This window comes from Pteropus medius, unplaced genomic scaffold (genome assembly GCF_902729225.1).
Source record: "Pteropus medius unplaced genomic scaffold, Ma_sr-lr_union100, whole genome shotgun sequence".
Lineage (NCBI taxonomy): Eukaryota > Metazoa > Chordata > Mammalia > Chiroptera > Pteropodidae > Pteropus > Pteropus medius.
Genome location: NW_024354875.1, coordinates 1831711 through 1849317, shown reverse-complemented (window position 1 = coordinate 1849317; position 17607 = coordinate 1831711). Strand labels below are relative to the sequence as shown.

The window sequence follows — 17607 nt, the reverse complement described above, 5'->3', positions numbered from 1 at the left end:
CGCAGGGAGGGAGAAGCGGGAGATGCCAAGATGGGTGTGGAGGAGGGCTGCTGCGCAGTCGGTCCCCTGCGCCCACTGCAGGAGTCCTTAGGGCTCCCTCTCCGTGACTGTGATATACTCAGGACCAGGTTTTCAGCTCTAGGGTTTCCATGTGGCCAGGACTCTTGAAAGCACTAGTTTGAGTATCGAATCGAAAGAAGTTCAAAAGCTTGTATTTGGTAGAGCTCTTCAGAATATTAATTCAGAAATGAATTCAGGAAACTATTTTGTTTCATATTGTTTTTTGATTCAGCTTTTGGTAAATTTTCTGAAACATCGAGAGCACCCCACATGTAAAACTAACCCCTGTTTGGAGCTATGCCCCGAAATACTTCTCTTTTGATTTTTTAGTTACGTAATGAACTTTTTTTCCACACGACCACTCTCAGGGCTGTTACTTTTCTTTGAGCTGAAGCAGTCATCGCCAACTAATGGTATGTGCCATGGAGGACATTCACCTGGGCACGTGTTCTGCTCTGACCTGCTCGTTAGGCTATGTCTGAAACTTCCTGTTCTAAGAGTTTGAACTGTTCAGCTGTGGAGTCTTAAAAAAGCAATCATGTGTGTTTTTTCTTCTTGCAGGTATGAATCTCCAGAAATAGCTCTAAATTGTGGAATAATGTTAAGAGAATGCATCAGACATGAACCACTTGCAAAAATCATTTTGTGGTCAGAACAGTTTTATGATTTCTTCAGATATGTCGAAATGTCAACATTTGACATAGCTTCAGATGCATTTGCCACATTCAAGGTAACATGTACAGAAACTATAGAATCGTAAGTGCACTTGCAAGTCAGATTAACAGGCGTGCTGTTTTTCCTAAACCATCTCACCTTCTCGATATGTGCAGGGCCGCCCTCTAGTGGGAAGAGAGAAGATGCAGAGTGACTGTGTGTGTCTGTGTGTGTGACTTAGGGAACCACAGTGGAGTCACAGCTTAAAAGGATGGAAAAGTTAGATTCTAGAGTCTGTCTAAAAGATAAAAGTATACTTTTCTGTTAAATTACCCATCAAGTACAGTATATAGACATACAGTACATCTAACAGCCAGGTTTTTCTCCTGCGTTGGACATACTACAGCAGTTTCTTTGGTTAAGCACCAAGTGGAGTAGTTCGCTTCTGTTCAGGGCCATGTGAATTTGGAAAGTATATGCCTTTAAATACTAGGACCACATTCAGAACAGAGATTTCCATGTTGTGGGCAGGCCCAAGGGAACAGTGGACCTAACCACTCCCATCTCATGCATGTGCCGGAGCTCGCTTTTAAATACGGGGGTGGGGTGGGGGTGGGCAGAATCACCTGCACTCTTCAGATTGTCCTGTAGCCTCCCTCCGCGTCTGCCTCATCTCCCTGTGGTACATTTGTATAAATTAAATACACACACGATAGGATGCCACAGTACAACATGCCCATTCCTGTTTTGAACTGTAAGCTTCTGTGCTGTTTGAAGTATATCAGTAAAGCAGTAACTTTTATTAGTGGTTTTCACAAGGAGAGCAAGCCTTTTTATGTTACATTCCTTTATATAAAACATCTGACCTTGTAAGCGAATCTTTAAAACTTCTGTTTTAATATAATCAGAATTTAGTATACTAACCTGCCAACTACTGTACTGAGAAACCACGAACAGTGGTTTACAGTGGGAAGTGGCCACTCTTCTTATAAGGGTTCAATTTTATGAGGATAAAAAGCCCCTGAGATGAGCACAGAGCGAATGAACACCCTTAAATTAGGATGAAAGCCTAGCGACCTGGCCATTATGGCTTCACATTGACTGAGAATAAAGTAATAGTGTGAGAGGCACCTGGGATCTATTTTTCTGAAACCACTGATGAGGATGTCAGAAGCCCTAGATAAGACCTCAGATGTCAATGTACAAAGCAAAATGGAATGAGTTTGAGATAACATAGTGGTCAATGTGATATTCTAGGTATCACCGCACTTGGTGGAATGGGACTGTGATTGGGGTAGATAATGACGCCCCGTTCAAAAGCGGCAGACCCATTATGAAGGGCGGTGCAGTAGCACCATGTGGCATGAAGAGCGGCTAGTCCCGTGTGGGAAGAAAGCCATGAGCCCGAGAGTGGCCACCCTGGAGGCAGGAGGGTGAGGGAAGAGGAGGGAGGAGCAGCATTGGAGGACACAGATGACGGTCCTGGCGCAGGCGGCAGAGTCGCCTGAGAGAGAGAGGTGCTAACTACAGCCAGAGATGGGTTTCGCGGTATCTGACAAAGTCTCTATTGGGCTCGCTAAGAATTCCATCTCAGTTAGGGTTGCTGTGAATTAAATGCTCACAAAGGTGAACTCCCTGTGGGTAAAGCAGCCCTGTCATGGCAGCCACAGACGGAAGGACGAGGCGGATCCAGGTGGTCTTCTTTACCTGAAGAAGGGAAACAAAAAACAACGTAGGATTCGAGGGATGAGCTAGAAGAGAGAGCATCGAGGGCTGGCGTGGATTCCGCATCAGCTGCCACCGCTTACCTAGAAAGGGGAGAGCCGACTAAAGGGGACCTGGCTCTCCACGAAACAAGCTAGCGGAGGCCCAAACCAAGGCAGCAGAGTGAGCGTGGCGCAGGCCCATCGGGCAGACCGAGCTGCTCCCCGCCCTCTCGAAAGAAACTCCAAGGGAGGCAGCCAGGGAGACCAGGGGGGTGGTCTCCACCTCCCAGCGGAGGTGCTGACACCGAGCAGAGGAGGGCGGGCCCTCCCCGGTGGCCTGTCCTTCGCAGAGAATGTTTGTGAGGGAAAAGGAGAACAGATCCGAGGTCCGAGCTGTCCCTCGAGGGTGTGACCAGAGCGACTTCCCCAGGAAATGTGCTCTGCACACAGAAACCTGGAAACAGATGCGGCTCATCCACAACCCTGGATTTAGAGCCCCTGAGACAGGGCCTGAGTCTTAAAAGGAATTAAAACTGGCTGCTCCAAATGTGTCCAAGATCTGTAGCTTGGATGCATGAGTACTGAGGTAGTTAAATCAGGAGCCAGATATTTGTTAGCGATTTCATTTTTTTTTTTTAAGGAATTAGGTTGAGAGGGATATCAGAAGGCCAACAAATATATTTCCAATTTTTCCAGAGTAAAAGATGGTAGATTCCCCAAAGAGACGGGTGGAGCTCGAAGCTTGATGTTATACGTGTGTAAGGTTCTAGAAAGTAATTCTAAAGAGATGATTTCTGAGCATTTTGGAAAGGAAACTGTACCCACAGCCAGCATGGATTCACTAAGAGTAAGTTCGGTCGTACTCATCTCTTAGATGCGTAGATCAGGGGCTCAGGGGTCTGGCTGCCTGAGTTCAGTTTCCAGCTCTGCTGTTGACTTAACCTCAGTCTCTCCACCCGCTAAAACATAGTTATAATGCTGGTATGTCAGGTTATTGTGCCCCACACAGCGTGTGCCGTAAACAACTCCTGGAATTCCTTTAGGGCAGTGAGGATATCTAGATGTCGAATGATAGTACAGACCTCTTTTCATGGACACGGTAAAAAGATGAGAGATGGAGTTTCAGTGTAGTGATTTGCAACTAATCGAATGCCGTATCAGTAAGGTGCTGGGAAGTGGATTGCCTTCACCCTGGAGAGAAACTCCCAGCAGGTCTTCACTGGCCTTTATCTCCACTCAGCCACGTTGGACACTATTAGTGAGTTAGATGATGGGTGACAGGGCCGTCCTATCAAATGTGCAGGTGATAGCCGTGAAGGGGAACATAGCAAATAATAGTGATCCTGAAATACAGCTTCGTAACGATAAGAGAGGCCAAAATGTAACTGGATGAAATTAAATTCAGATGACGGAGGTCTTCCACTTGAGGACCCAGCCTAACTGTATAAATATGGGGTGGGGGAATAAGACACGATAATAATAGTTAATACTAATGTAATAATTAGGGGTCGTAATTTCTGAAATGTAGGTAACTCCTTATCATACTCAAACAACCCTATGAAGGAGGTATTGTTATGATCTCCTTTGCAGATAAGGACACTGAAGCCTAGGAATGTTGAGTGAAGTCAGACACTAAGTGAGGAAGCCAGAATTTGAACCCAGGCAGTGTGACTGGCAGAGCCCACTCTGGGTAAACCAAATTCTGAATACGTGCAGTCACGTTAAACAGCCCGATGCTGCCCCAAAGCCACATGTGACCACACAGTCTGTGACCTAAGGAGCTGTTGATGGTCTCACCCCACTGTAAGCTTACCAGGTAACAGCACGTAAATGTGTTCCGTTCCAGGCGCTACACTTGAGAGGCACATAGACAGATAGATGACTTTGAGAAGACAGTAGATGGTGAGGGGAACTCAGAACCTTCATTCGAGGAGTGGTTAAAGGAACTGGACGTATTTAGCCTGGAGAAGAGCGGACTCGGTAGGGCCCTGCCGTGGAGCACTTGTATCTGAAGTGTGGTCCTCTACCGAGCGGGTTAACCTGTTCTGTGACAGTCTCTGGAAGTAACCTGGGCGTAGGCTTGTGCCCCGAGCACAGGAAAAACTTAACTCTTAAGAGCTCCAAAGGCGAAGCACACAGAATCGAGGTTCTTGTCCTTGGACATATTCAAGCACGAAGTAGGAAATGGGCCAATGACTTGCCAAGGTTCTGGGGAGGGAAGCCCCGGCCTAGCACTCTCTCCCCCGGCTTCCAGGGCTGTCTGTATCGCATGGTGTTCGCGGCCCAAACACCACCTCCCTCTTAGGACTCTTAAAATTCAACCTACCCTAAAAGTTGGCTGCCTAATCTGCTGGACGTGGGAGATGATCCCCGAGCTTCCTCCGCGTTACACCAGGGCCTTGGGTGCACTAGACTTTTAACAGGTGGGATGAGAGGGCCTCCCCCCGCCCCGGCCGGCCAGCCTAGCAGACCCCTAGGCTGCGACCAATGCACCCTGTCAACCCTGCGGGTCGCTGACCACGTGCTGACTGCATAGCCGTTCCCCTTCATCCCCACAGCCCTGCTTTCCGGAGCTCGGGCTCTGGCCCCGGCCCCTGCTGCGGGGCTCCTCGTCTCGGTGTCTCGGCGGACAGAGGCACCGCGTGAGCCCCGCGTCCTCCCTCCCCAGCTCAGTGGCTGCCCTTTTTCTCCGCTGGCTCTCGGCAGTTGCTCCTTTCCCGTCTTGCTCTCCCCCTAGGCCCCAGCGTGATCCTCCTTAGCAAAGGGCTTTCATCCTCTGCTGCCCGGGCGCGCTCAGCCCAGGGCCGTTGCGGTTTGATTCCTGAGCGGCAGCAGTTTCCTGGTCTCTTTAAACCCAGTGATAAAGGTAGAATCTCCCTGGTTCGGGAGATGTTGGATGTCTCTAGTTTGGCGTGAGGCTCTGCTGTGAGCTTTCGCTCCTGCTCGAGATGCATCCTTCCGAGGGAGCGGTAAAAGCCACTTTACAACGAAGGACCTCTGCCCTTTGCTTTTCAGAGCAATACTTCCTACCTGCCTGTTCCCAAGAGCCCGTGTTGAGAGCCATTGTCTCTCGGACCCCCTCCTGTGGCCTTCTCCGTGGTCACATTATGACAGCAGTGAGCCCAGGGCTCCTTTTGCTATACTTCCTCGTGTCGGCCTCCAGAGTGATGTAGCCGCAAAAAAGTAGAAGAGACAGTTTCGCAGAGGTCCTGACTCATTAATCCCTTAATTCGCTTCTTTGTATGTTCATTCCGCTCATTGCACAAAGCTCTGAGTGCCACCCAGTTCCTTAGGTGCTGGGTTCGGACACACCCCGGCCCTTGAGGGTCCAGCACGGGGGAGGCCACCTTAAACGGGCGCATGTTAGGGGGCAGTGCTCATTAATGTGTCCCTCTGCCTCACACCTGACCCCGTGATACAGTGAGAGGGCATCAGTTCTCCCCCGCCCCTCCTCCTCCCCCATGTGGGGACAGACACCTCAGAGCATTTCTTACCAGACTTGTATTCAGAATAAACTCCAGGTTTTCTGATTTTGCCCCAGGGGAGATTTAGAAAAAGTTGGGTCGTCTTTCCTGGGCATACAAAACATTCTCCATCCAGCAGATTAAACACCTGTAAATCTTTGGGGTGGGATTAGAAGCCTTCTTGAAAGCATACTTTGAACGTTGCTTAATGTGACGTTTTCCCAAACGTATTCTCTCATTTCCTTGGTTCATTCATTTATCTATGAAGTATTAAGCTCTTCCTATGTGCTGGGCACTGCGTAGGTGCTGGGGATTCAAAGATTAGTGAAAATGGACATGACCCTTGTACTGATAGACTTTACGGCCTTCCACGAGAGACACACTGGTCACATAATTCCACAGGTGTAAAGTCACAGGCTGTACCCATGCTGGTGACCAGTCAGGAAGTGACGCTGAAGCTGAGGTCCAAGGCAGTAGGTTCCTAGAGAGGGCGAAGCATGTGTGATGAGGCCTTTCAGGGAAGGGTGGTGGCAGAACAGGCGCCAAAGAGCTCCCCGCAGGAGCTCCTGCGACCCGACGGGCCCCACGAGGGACTGGAGCCGCAGTACGTCTATGTCCTTCTGGCTGCGGACGCTCCTCAGAGTGTCTCCTTGCACCACCCTGGCCCTGGGACACCCTGCCGGGGACACCGGCTTGCGGTAACCTGGGAAACTCGAACAAACAGCGGAGAAACAAGGAGAGTCGGGCAGAGAAAGGGGATTACTGGCACTAACTGCTCCCATCCACGCTCGAAAGGAATGGTATCCATTAGTTCACCGAACACTGGCTGGCGTTCCTGCCGTCACGTGTTCCCATTCTCTTTCCCGAACCTTGTGAACTCCAGGTTCTTGAAGGCAGGGACCACATTCTTTTTTCTCTTTCTTTTTTTGTAGCCCCAGCACCGAGAACTTTACCTGGCACATAGTAGATATTTTCTGAATGAATGATCCTTGAGTTGTTTCCAGGGAAATCCATGGAATGAGGCATAAGCTCCATTTCATAGTAATGCAGAATTAGACTCGAGGTCACACTAATTTTCGATTCTACATTTCTGCAGCATTATTCTGCTTACTTAGTAGCTAATATTTATAAACAACAGGGCTTCTAAATAACATTTACTTCTGCTAAAGATTGCATTAGATATGAAACGGAATGTAATCGAATTTAGGAGGAAGAAAATGGCACCTCCAGTGCTTTTTCTAATTAAAGGAATTTCCTCTTTCCCCAGCAGGAGCAGTGCTCTGTCTGACATTTCATCAAAACTGCTTTATTTCACTTCGGTTCTTTGTTCCCTTTCTTGGAGTATATATTTCCATTGCCTTCTATGTTTGATTTAAAATTTTTCCTGTAGACATGCGACTAATCATAATCATTAAAATCACAATTTCAAATTATTGATTTTATTTACTTTTGTATAAAAATCAACGTTTTCAATCCAGTTTATGTGCAAATGTTTTTAAGTTCAGTAATTTTTAACAGCAGTTTTTAATAGATAAAATGTCTTAGGATTCTCTTTTCTGAAAGAATTTGAATGTAGAACGGCTTTTTAAAAATATTTTTTCTTTTTCTAGGATTTACTTACAAGACATAAATTGCTCAGTGCAGAATTTTTGGAACAGCATTATGATAGAGTAAGTATGTGAAATACTATTTTTAAATAGCAAATTGTAACTTGTGTTACCAGAAATGAAAGATTTAAATTAGATTTTGTACCAGAATGTTTATTTTGCATATGTAATGTTTTAAGATGGTGCTGTAATCATGTCTCTACTGAAATGAGGGTTTTTTTGGTCCGAAGCAGACTTTTATCTTTTTTGACTGATGTGCTGCCCTTTGTACTTAGAAGAGGAAAATAAAGCACTTGGTACTGAATGATAATGTACAGTTGAGATAAAAGGAAAATTATTATCTGACTCCTCACCCTCCCTTCCTATCAGTGGCTCGCATTTGTACCGCCTGCAGATGGGAAGGGGAGGCGGCGGCTGATGGGGCGGGGCCGGCCCTGGTGTAGAGGAGGCAGGACCCGGGTGTGCCCCTGCTGCCACCAAGGCCGGTACCCGGGGGACTCAGAAGTCCACTCTTATTTGTGAACTGAGGACATGGGGCCAACCCAGCGGTGAGGCAATTCCGCATGAGTCGCTGTCAGACTCGTGGTAAAAGAGCCTCCCCTCCCCAACGCCCCAGAGGTTTGTGCGGGATACGGACACAGCACTCTGAGAAGCCGACTGCGCTTGACCGGCACAGCGACCTCCAGGCCACTCCAGGCCACGGTGTCAGATGTTCTCCTCCACTCCTGCCAGCCCTGCTCTCCCCGATCCCCACAAGCACTTCCTTTTCCATATGAGTTTATTTTTATTTATTTATTTTGTTAAGGACACAGAGTTTCTTTAAATCTTTCTTTCGGGGAGGGGACACCGCACTTCTACTCAGTTGAGAGAAGTATTTTTAACAGCCCAGAGGCCTTTTGTTTTTTCACTACATCATGCCATGAATTCACAGGGGGTGGGTTCTCACTTTGGTTTCCTGGGTGGAGCGGGCTGGGACTTCAGTTGAACCCAGGTACCTTTCTCTTTGGCTTCCTTCTGTTTCTGGTCATTTTCCTGCATGCGTTTCAGGAAGCCATCCGGGCTCTTAGCGTATCCGAACATGCTCAGTGCGTGCGTTAATCCGCTCAGCAAGAATCTTGCCTTCGTTTGCTTACGGCAGGGCCAGGCGCGTGCGGGCGACACACACACACTTCCCGTTCTTTCACGCTAACGTCGTGGGCATCCTTTTTGAACAGTGCCCATTCCCTTGGCGTCTGCAGTGTCGCCTCTCTTGTTGATTCGCACATACGTGGCCAAAGGAACAACTTCCGTTCTCTAAAAGGCCTAGAGAACATATAGCGGGTGCCTCTTTTTCCCTTTGGTTTGGTCATTTCGGTGAATTACTGAAGATGGCGGTTCTGGCCGACAGGCCGCATACAAGTCGATAACTTACACATTGTCCAAGATCTCATAGGTGCTCTTTGGGGAGTTACAATAATAACAGTGCACTTAAAATTTCTATTTATCCCGCAAGATTTGCCTTAAGTTTTCATTCTTCCACTAATCGTTTGAATTTTTTCAAATCTTGGGTGTTCTTAATCTTCATTGTTCACTTTGCTCTTCAACCTAACTATAAGATTCTTATAAAAATCTTACAAAAATCTTACAAAAACAAAACCTATGTCTGACTGTGTTCCTTTTCCTCCATCTTTCCCTCCCACACTCGGTAACATCTGAACACAGCATGCAGCACATAATAGGTCCCTCATTAATAGCCGAAACGTTGCTGGTCATTTATTTTTATTTCTGCCTGCGTGTATTTGGATGTGGGCGTGTTTCTTTTTGTGTGTTTGTTGGTTTAAAATGGCAGCGTGGTCATTTCATTGGTGCCTTTTTACAGCGGTTAGAAGCACAGGCTTTGGCACCAAACTGCCTGGAGTCTGGCTTCAAGTCCCAGCCCTATCGTGTGTCCCCAGACCGTGGGCAGCTGCCTTCCTTCACCTTCTATGCCTTCAGCAGAAGGCTCATCATAGTACTCACCTGCTGAGTGGTTGTGGGGATTGAATAAGAATTTGGGTGTCAAGTGCATGACATAGTCCTGAAGCAGGGAAGTGTTCAATACACATCAGCTGTATTTTTATCACCACATGGTTTCACAAATTTTTTTTTTTAACATACCAACATCTTAACTTAAAGCCTACCAAAGATACATACTTACCAATTTCCAAGAAACTTGCCTACAGACGGTGGCATCAGCTTAATTTTGCAGTAAAAGATTTTCCTATGTGTTATTAAAGGATGACGTTGGTTAGTAAGATTTTAGAAAAACTCAGGCGAAGCAGCTAACAAATGTATGCAGTGCAGTCAGAGCTGGGGGTGGGGGAAAGGAGCTGCAGGTAGTTTACATTCGGCCAGAGGTGACATTGTCACACCAGAATGCGCGCTCTGAGCCCCGGACACGGTAGCTCTGAGCTTTCCCATAACCGAAGCATGGAGGGAAACAAACTGACAAGATCACAGTCCCTGTGAAGCGGAGTAAACACCTGTTGCTCAAAAGAAACAGCCCTTAGCCTTTAGCATCCTCCAGGTCTTCACTCACGCTGCGTCCTTCCCTTTTCACTCCCCAAGAATATCTTTCCTCCCCGCATTTCTAAACAAAACCCCTTTCATTATTCAAGTTCCAGCCCGAGCCCTGCATGCTCTCTGGGGCGTCTGCCGACTTAACACGGTGCTGAGTTTCTCTGCCCTTCTGGTCTCCTCTCTCCTTGTTTAATGCATTCAAAGAACAGACAACTTTTCTCTTTGTGGTTGTGCTGTGGACTAGTTGAGTTCTCATCTGTAAAGAATTTGAATTTTCTAATAAAACACCAAGAAACGAGAGCTGATTCAATGGTGAGAAAACGGTGCAGGGAAGGGAGTGGCGTTTTGCACACGTGGAGTCTGGCCGACTGGAGAGGATGGAGTTAAGCTGAACATGGGCCTTGCCAGAGCAGACGGGAGGAGGCGAGCTTGGGCGACATTGGCCTGTGTGCCGTTAGAAGTTGTACTTGACTTTATAACATTATCTACCAGTCTTTGAAAAAAATAATGTGGATGTATGTTTTTTTGTCTCTCAGTTCTTCAGTGAATATGAGAAGTTACTTCATTCAGAAAATTATGTGACAAAAAGACAGTCACTCAAGGTACGGCAGATTATTTATTTTACATAACTTGTTTCTCTTCGCCCTGTGTTCGACTTTTGGATCTGGGGAAGGGGCGATATGCTGGTGTGGGTCTTAGACCTTTAGGGGGAAAACACATTTGTCCCCGGTCAAGACTTCTGTGGGAAGGAGTGGGGTTCAGCAGGGGTCCACACAGGGCACTGCCCACCTCCTTCTTAGGGACAGCAAAATGGAACATACAGAATTTTGAAAGAGGACTTTGTCCCTTAGCATTGCAGTATTTCAGATTTGAAGCATATTTTTAAAACTTAGATTCGTATCAACTAGATGGAGGCCCTGCAGGTGTCGACTCCTCGAGATGCTGCTCAGTGGCCCTGACTTGCCGTGTGAGGGGTGGGGACATTGCAAGCAGTGAAACGGGGACTGTAGACGGGTTTGCTGCCTCGTGTCAGAATTGGATGTGGACAGCTCCGTGGGAGCTTAAAACAAATTAAAACTCTAGAACAGGGTTTGGCAAACTACAGCCGAGAGCCAAATCTAGTCCACTGCCTATTTCTGTAAATAAAGTTTTACTGGACACAGACTTAAATATTCATTTATTTACTCATTGTCTGTGGCTGTTTGGGGCTACAACAGCAGATTTGAATGGTTGCCATAGAGACTGTATAGCCTGCAAAGTCTAAGATATTGACTGTCTGGTCAGGAAGTTTGCTGACCCTTGCTCCAAGAAATTTTTACTGCAGTCAATAGATGCATACCTCTCATTCTGTCTCTGAATGCTCCTGACAGGAACTATAAATGGAATCACAAAGGATTTGGGGGAAAATTATAATTCCATTTATATTTTTTGCCAGGTTCACATTAAATTCCACTCTGCCCAGAGTTCTTTTCCTCAGAGGGGTCTGAATTCGTTTTGATCAGGGCTTCCTTCCTGCTCTCCCTCCTGCCCTGAGGAGATCACTCCCAAGACCTTAACCGCCTGTGGAAATTGACTAACGGACATCAGGAGCGTCCCTTATACTTTGTGCCCTTTAATAAGAATACTCTGCCTTCCAGATCTCCAGAATGCTTTCCATCCGGCCAGCTACTTCCTTCTCTCCCCTCAAGGCCCAGTAATAACCACAGCTTGGAAATGTGTCACTGCTAAAACAGTCCACTCGTTGCTGTTGCTGGAGCCTAGCCTCCCAGACACCCTTTAGTCCAGTGTCGGGAGCCTTCACCTGTCTCCGGGTGTGCTGGCCGGGTACTCGCCGGGGATTCGCAGCTGATAGGAACGGTCCTTTCATTTTTGCGGGTGGGCACAAAATGTTCCCTCCCTGTACATCAGTATAATACCGTGCTGATTCCCCTGTGATCTTCAGAGAGAAGTGGCCCCGTGCCAGGAGCCTCTGTGTCCAAGGGCCAGGGCATCCTGCCCTCCCCGCAGTCACACAGATGGCAGTGGCTGGGTGGAGCCGGTGTCTGCTGAGGCCAAGGAGGCCAGACTGGATCACCCAGGGTAGTGGCTTCCAGGCCTAGTACCTCTTTACAGGGGGAGAACTTTTTTTATTGGCAAATCAATGGACCGACTTGTAAATTCTTAGGCTGCTTAGATAAGGAGAAAGGCTTCCAAGGCCTTTCCGTGGCGTCAGAATCACCAACATGGAAAGGAAAATGGAGACTGCCATTTGTGAGACCTTGGGATGGATATGAAGCAAATCTTTCACTCCTGTACTTTTTTTTAGCTCGCGATACCTCAGACACACAGCCATTTTGAGGACTAGTGAGTGGTGCTTTAAAAATGAATTTTAATTTGTACTCTTTTTTGCAGCCACATTGACACTTATTTAAGATATACATACATACATATATTTTTTTAAATTTATGTCCAAAGAAATCTAATGAATTACCAGTCATCCTCTTCCAAATAACTAGACCGAAATGAGTCATTTTCAGTATTTCATTGGTTTCTGGGATAGAAAATGAACACCAATAAAGCTCTAAACCTTCACATACTTAATACTGACTTTTGAGTCATCATAAGAGTAAGTAAATACTGAGTGCTTCTTAATTTCAGAGTTACAGATTATGTGATCCAGATCGATGCGATCCAGCCTTTCTGAGCTTTTGATTTCTTCCTATATGTTCTTTATATATTCTAATCAGAATAGATTTGTTTTCCTGCACATCGGGTCACTTCTGATTTAATATGAGATGACATGTTAATTATCTAGAGGTCAGTTATCTGGAGACTTCAAGTTTCTAGAACATACCCAGGAACCAGAAAGGAATTAACAAAAGCAACCAAACCACAGCAGGTAGCTCAGTTCATGCATTTTCCTTGCCTTAGGCCTCACACTGCGTCTCCATTTAGACTCGGGTCTAACAAATGTGCTTTGCCCAGTTGACACTTATTTCTCACTACACCCTCATGAGACATAGGTACTATTATCCACTCCCATTGTACAGATGATGGGACTGAGGCACAGAGAAGTTAAATAGGGTGCTCGAGGTCACCCAGCTCACAAGGAGGCAGGAGCCAGGATTCGAACCCGGGCAGGCTGATGCCAGGGCCGGCCCCGCACCACTCCGCTTCTGCCTCTGTCCACAGGGCCAGAGCTCAGCCCCTGCCCCTCTGCGAGCTCCAGCACCTGCACCCGAGACCTCCACGAGGACTGGGCACACTGACAACATAAAGCGACTGCGGGTCCCCAGGAAAAGTCTAGAATAAGCCATGGCCGTTTAAAAATCACAGGCCGGTACAGTGTGGTCCCCCTACAGGACTCAGTACGCACAAAGGCACGGGTTTGGTTTTCACTCAGTGGGAGTTGTCAGTGGTGAAGAGGGGTCACGAAGGGAAAACGGGTGTTTCCAGGGCGCCTTGCTCAAGAAGGAACAGAAAGCTTTCATTCTTACGATCCTGTCTGGATCAGGTGTGATGAATGATAACGGCATGAGTAGGAGTAAGTGTTTGGAAAACTTTGGGCACGATCCTTTGTCCTATGAAATTCAGATAAAATAATTTTTAATTAAGCTAAGGTTTGTGGTTAACATGAATTATCAGTTTATCTTATGAACATTTAAAAAAATAGTTTCTTTTTAGCAAGATAACGCAAATGCATGTTTAAAGAGTAGGCAGGCTCTTTCTGTCTCAGATTTGAATGTCCTCTTGAGAGAGCACAGTCGGACTGACCATATGTTTAAACCCAAAAGGAAAGGCAGCTGTTCAGCTGGCAAGTAGTGGGCACGCGATAGCCTCTAATTCCTAAGTCGGTTTCAGGCCACACTTCAGTTCATCAGTCTTTTGAGTGCCCACGAAATGCTCTTTATTCATCTTGGTGATTATTAAATGATTTGCTTTTTAAACTTTGGTTTTTCTTCAAATCTTAATGTAATTCTTTAAATGTCTTCTCAGCTTCTCGGTGAACTGCTCTTAGACCGACACAACTTCACAATTATGACAAAATACATCAGTAAACCTGAGAACCTCAAATTAATGATGAACCTTCTTCGGGACAAAAGCCGTAACATCCAGTTTGAGGCCTTTCATGTTTTTAAGGTAGAGTACTGAAACCGTAAACAATATTTTCCTCTCAAGTCGTTCGTCTCATTTCATTTGGAAACTCCTGAAATATTATTAGCCGCATTTCGGTGTTCTCAGTGAGACAGTTCAATCAGTTAATTTTCATATTTAAACAGAAAAACAGACAGAGCCAGAAACAGGGTGTACCCTTTGGATTTGGGGACAAAAGCGTTTACTTATGGAAGGCCGTCATTCATCTTCGGCATAGAAGATCATTAATCACAAAGTAAAGGGTAATCCATTTCTTCATGCTTTCCGTGGAGGTTTTTATTCTCACAATCCGTTCTGACCTCCTGTGCCCAGAAATTATTCCTGCCCATTTTATCCCCAAATCAGAGTCTTATGTTTAATAGCGACTGCTGAGACTCAGAGCATAAATGAACGTTTTAGGTTTTTTGTGCTAAAACACGTAAGTCTTTTTGTTTGTTTCCTGTTGTAAAATAAGGCCTTCCAAACACCAACCTGAGCGAGCCTCCGCCCGTGGCCCGGGAGGATGCCCTGGGGTCCTGTCCTGCGCACGCTCCACACACCCTTGCACGCGGTGTCCCGTTCTCTCCCTGTGGCTGATGCCGATTTCTCCCCGGGCAGGTGTTTGTCGCCAACCCCAACAAGACACAGCCCATCCTGGACATCCTCCTCAAGAACCAGGCCAAACTCATAGAGTTCCTCAGCAAGTTCCAGAACGACAGGACGGAGGACGAGCAGTTCAACGACGAGAAGACCTATCTAGTCAAACAGATCAGGGACTTGAAGAGACCAGCTCAGCAAGAAGCCTAACTGCCCACAAACGTACGATAGTGAACCCCAACCCAGCACCTGCTGTTAGCTCGTCGGCGTCAGGCACTCTTACGATTCAGGAGGAACATTACTGCTAATCTGCTGTTAAGTGAACGGTTTTTCATTTTCCCTTATTTTGTGTTTTTAGTCCAAGTTGGAGAACGTAGCTGCTGCTTTCTTGCACACTAGCGCACACGTGGACTTTTTCTTGATCTTAGTGTCATTTCAGAATCAGACTGTTTGCTGTGGGGTTCTGAGCATGGCTGGGTTCGCGAAGGCAAATGCAGAGGTGACAGCGCGGGGCAGGAGGGCGCTGAGGCCACCGGATGAAACCTGCGGCTTTGCGCTTGTCCAAGAGCCGAGCGCGGATTCTTGGTGAGATCGGCGGCCTTCGCTGAAGGAAGATCGTGCAGAGCTGTGTTTGAAATCAGAGGGGAACCGTACCCAAGATGTGAGCTTTTTGGGTGGATAAAGTTGACTTGTGAATAAATTGATGCTGAAACTTAGCAACTTCTTAAGAGTGTGAAGCTTCATAAGGTCATAAGGAAAATGTATATAGGCTTTCACAGCTTTCTAGAATTTTTTGACATTTGATTTTCTTGAGACTTGTAAACCTGGATATGTCGAACGGTATTTGTTAATTTTCCTTTTGGAAGGTCTTTTAAAACCGTAGAGCTAGCAGCGACCCCTTGCATTTCATTTCAACAATGCTTACAGGTTTCTTTTGTATATAATTCTTAGAATGCTCATTTCTTTTAAATGATTTAATTTGTACAGCAGAGGAATGTTATTGTATTAGTATGTAACTATTACCTAATATTGAGTTTTTGCAAAAAATGAATGCTCATATGTAATTGAAATACTTCAGATCACATGAAAATGCTGATTTAACATTTAAGTATCACAGCATTAAAAGAAAAAAAAAAACCAATCCTTTGTATTCAGTTATCTAATGGGGTGCCATCAGTAGGCTGCAGTACAGACTTGGAACTCAGCCAGCTAACTTTCCTGCATAATATTGGCCTTATTCATTTAAAATGAGTCATGAGTTTGCCAGATCTATGAATGATACTGATTATGCTAAATTAACGCTGATTCTTCGTGTGTGTGGGAAACTATAGAGCACCTTTTCTTTTTAGAGTGAGTAATCCAGTACAATAGTCGTGAAACTGAATAATTAAAACTGGCTTCTCTTAGGAAGACTTCCTAGTCCTAGGTGTCCTATGGGGAAATTTACTTTTTTTAATGTCCTGTTCCTTAATGCTGCAAATTATCAGTATTTATAAAGTGACTGATTTCGCACCACTTTGTTACTGTGACCACGGCAGACGTCTCCTAGAATACACCTGCGTGGCGTTGCTGCAGTGGCGTCTGTTCCTCCTGGCAATACGAAGATCACAGCTAACAACTTACAAATCAGAACCTGCCGGTTCGAATTCAGCATGGCTGTAGCTGACTTCAGAGATTTATGTAATTATTCTTTGCTAGCCTCTCTCACTAATTGAATTACTTATCAGCCAGTAAAATGAGACTCCCAAGTGACATTTCTGCAGGTCGTAAGCCTTCCTTTGAGGAACACCAGTTAGGGGGAAAGCTCCAGAAAATGTAGCTGTATTTTATTCTATTTAATTAAAGTGGCAGTCTGCATTATAATTGGTTTTCCAGAGGCTGTCTTTACCAAAAATTGGTGTAAAATCATCCCTGTTTTCCCATTGGCAGCAGGGAAAGCAATCCCAGCCCCCCGAAACGAAAGCATCCGAGATGCTCAGGAGGGCGGACCTGGCCCTGGGGAGCGGCTGGTCCCCGCGGCCCAGCGCCGGTGGATTGAGCTGGGGAACGTGAGCCACGCCGAAGGGAGGAAGGGTTCCCCTGCCAGGCTGGTTCTTAGATCTTGAGGCGACAGACAGCTTCCACTCTGGCAAGGCCGTCAGAGCCGCAGAGTGTGGGGGGCGGTGCAGGTGCGGCCTGTCAAAGCACGGGCACGTCCTGTCGAGTTGGGCTCTGGACATGGTTAAGATTTTGGGGGGTTTTGTTTCTAAACGAAAATGTGAAAACAGTCAAAGTTGAAAAGTTGCATTTGAAGTTATGATCATTTAACATGCGTATTACCAAAACGATTATACTGGAAGTGGTTTCTTCTTGTGTTATAAAGGTTTAATTTTACAAAAGTCAGTTACTCAGTGTGATTTTTCACCCTTAAAAAAAGGTAGAGATGTGGATGTGTACAGTTGTTAACAATGCCATGAAAACATTTCCTTTCTCCTGAGGAAAAGTAAATTTCGTATCAGATTATCTGGCTGGCCCTGTAATTTAAATTAAAATAAAATTTTGGAGAAACAGCATTGTCCTGTCCATTTTTATGATGTGTCATAGTTGCATTTGCGTCCGTGTGAATAGCCCCATCAGGGGACACACCAGCACAACCTGTCACAAACTGTAACCAGAAACGACACACAGACCCCTCTCTACATCTTTTTTCCAGGGTTTTGGTTTTGGTGTCAAAAACGTGATTTTCATGTGCATTGTGGGCCGTGTAGCCCCCTCGCCTTCCAGCACTTGGGAGGCAGGTCCTTGCACTTTGGTTCTGGGACCCTTGGTCATTGACACTCTAAGGTGAAACGAAGGGGCTCGGCAGGAGTATTTAAACGTTACTAGAAG

At 46.1% G+C, this 17607-nt stretch overlaps 1 protein-coding gene across 2 annotated transcripts in view; it reads left to right on the top strand.

The window, feature by feature from the left end:
* Window positions 1–15934, top strand: part of CAB39 (calcium binding protein 39) — a 75100-nt gene extending 59166 nt beyond the window's left edge. For both annotated transcript variants that reach the window (XM_039855769.1, XM_039855770.1), the window contains exons 5-9: window positions 622–790; window positions 7495–7554; window positions 10566–10631; window positions 14005–14148; window positions 14761–15934. In XM_039855769.1, the coding sequence (XP_039711703.1) occupies window positions 622–790; window positions 7495–7554; window positions 10566–10631; window positions 14005–14148; window positions 14761–14949 (628 nt within the window). In that variant the 3' untranslated portion in view covers window positions 14950–15934. The remainder of the gene's footprint in view (window positions 1–621; window positions 791–7494; window positions 7555–10565; window positions 10632–14004; window positions 14149–14760) is intronic.
* Window positions 15935–17607: the final 1673 nt, after the last annotated feature.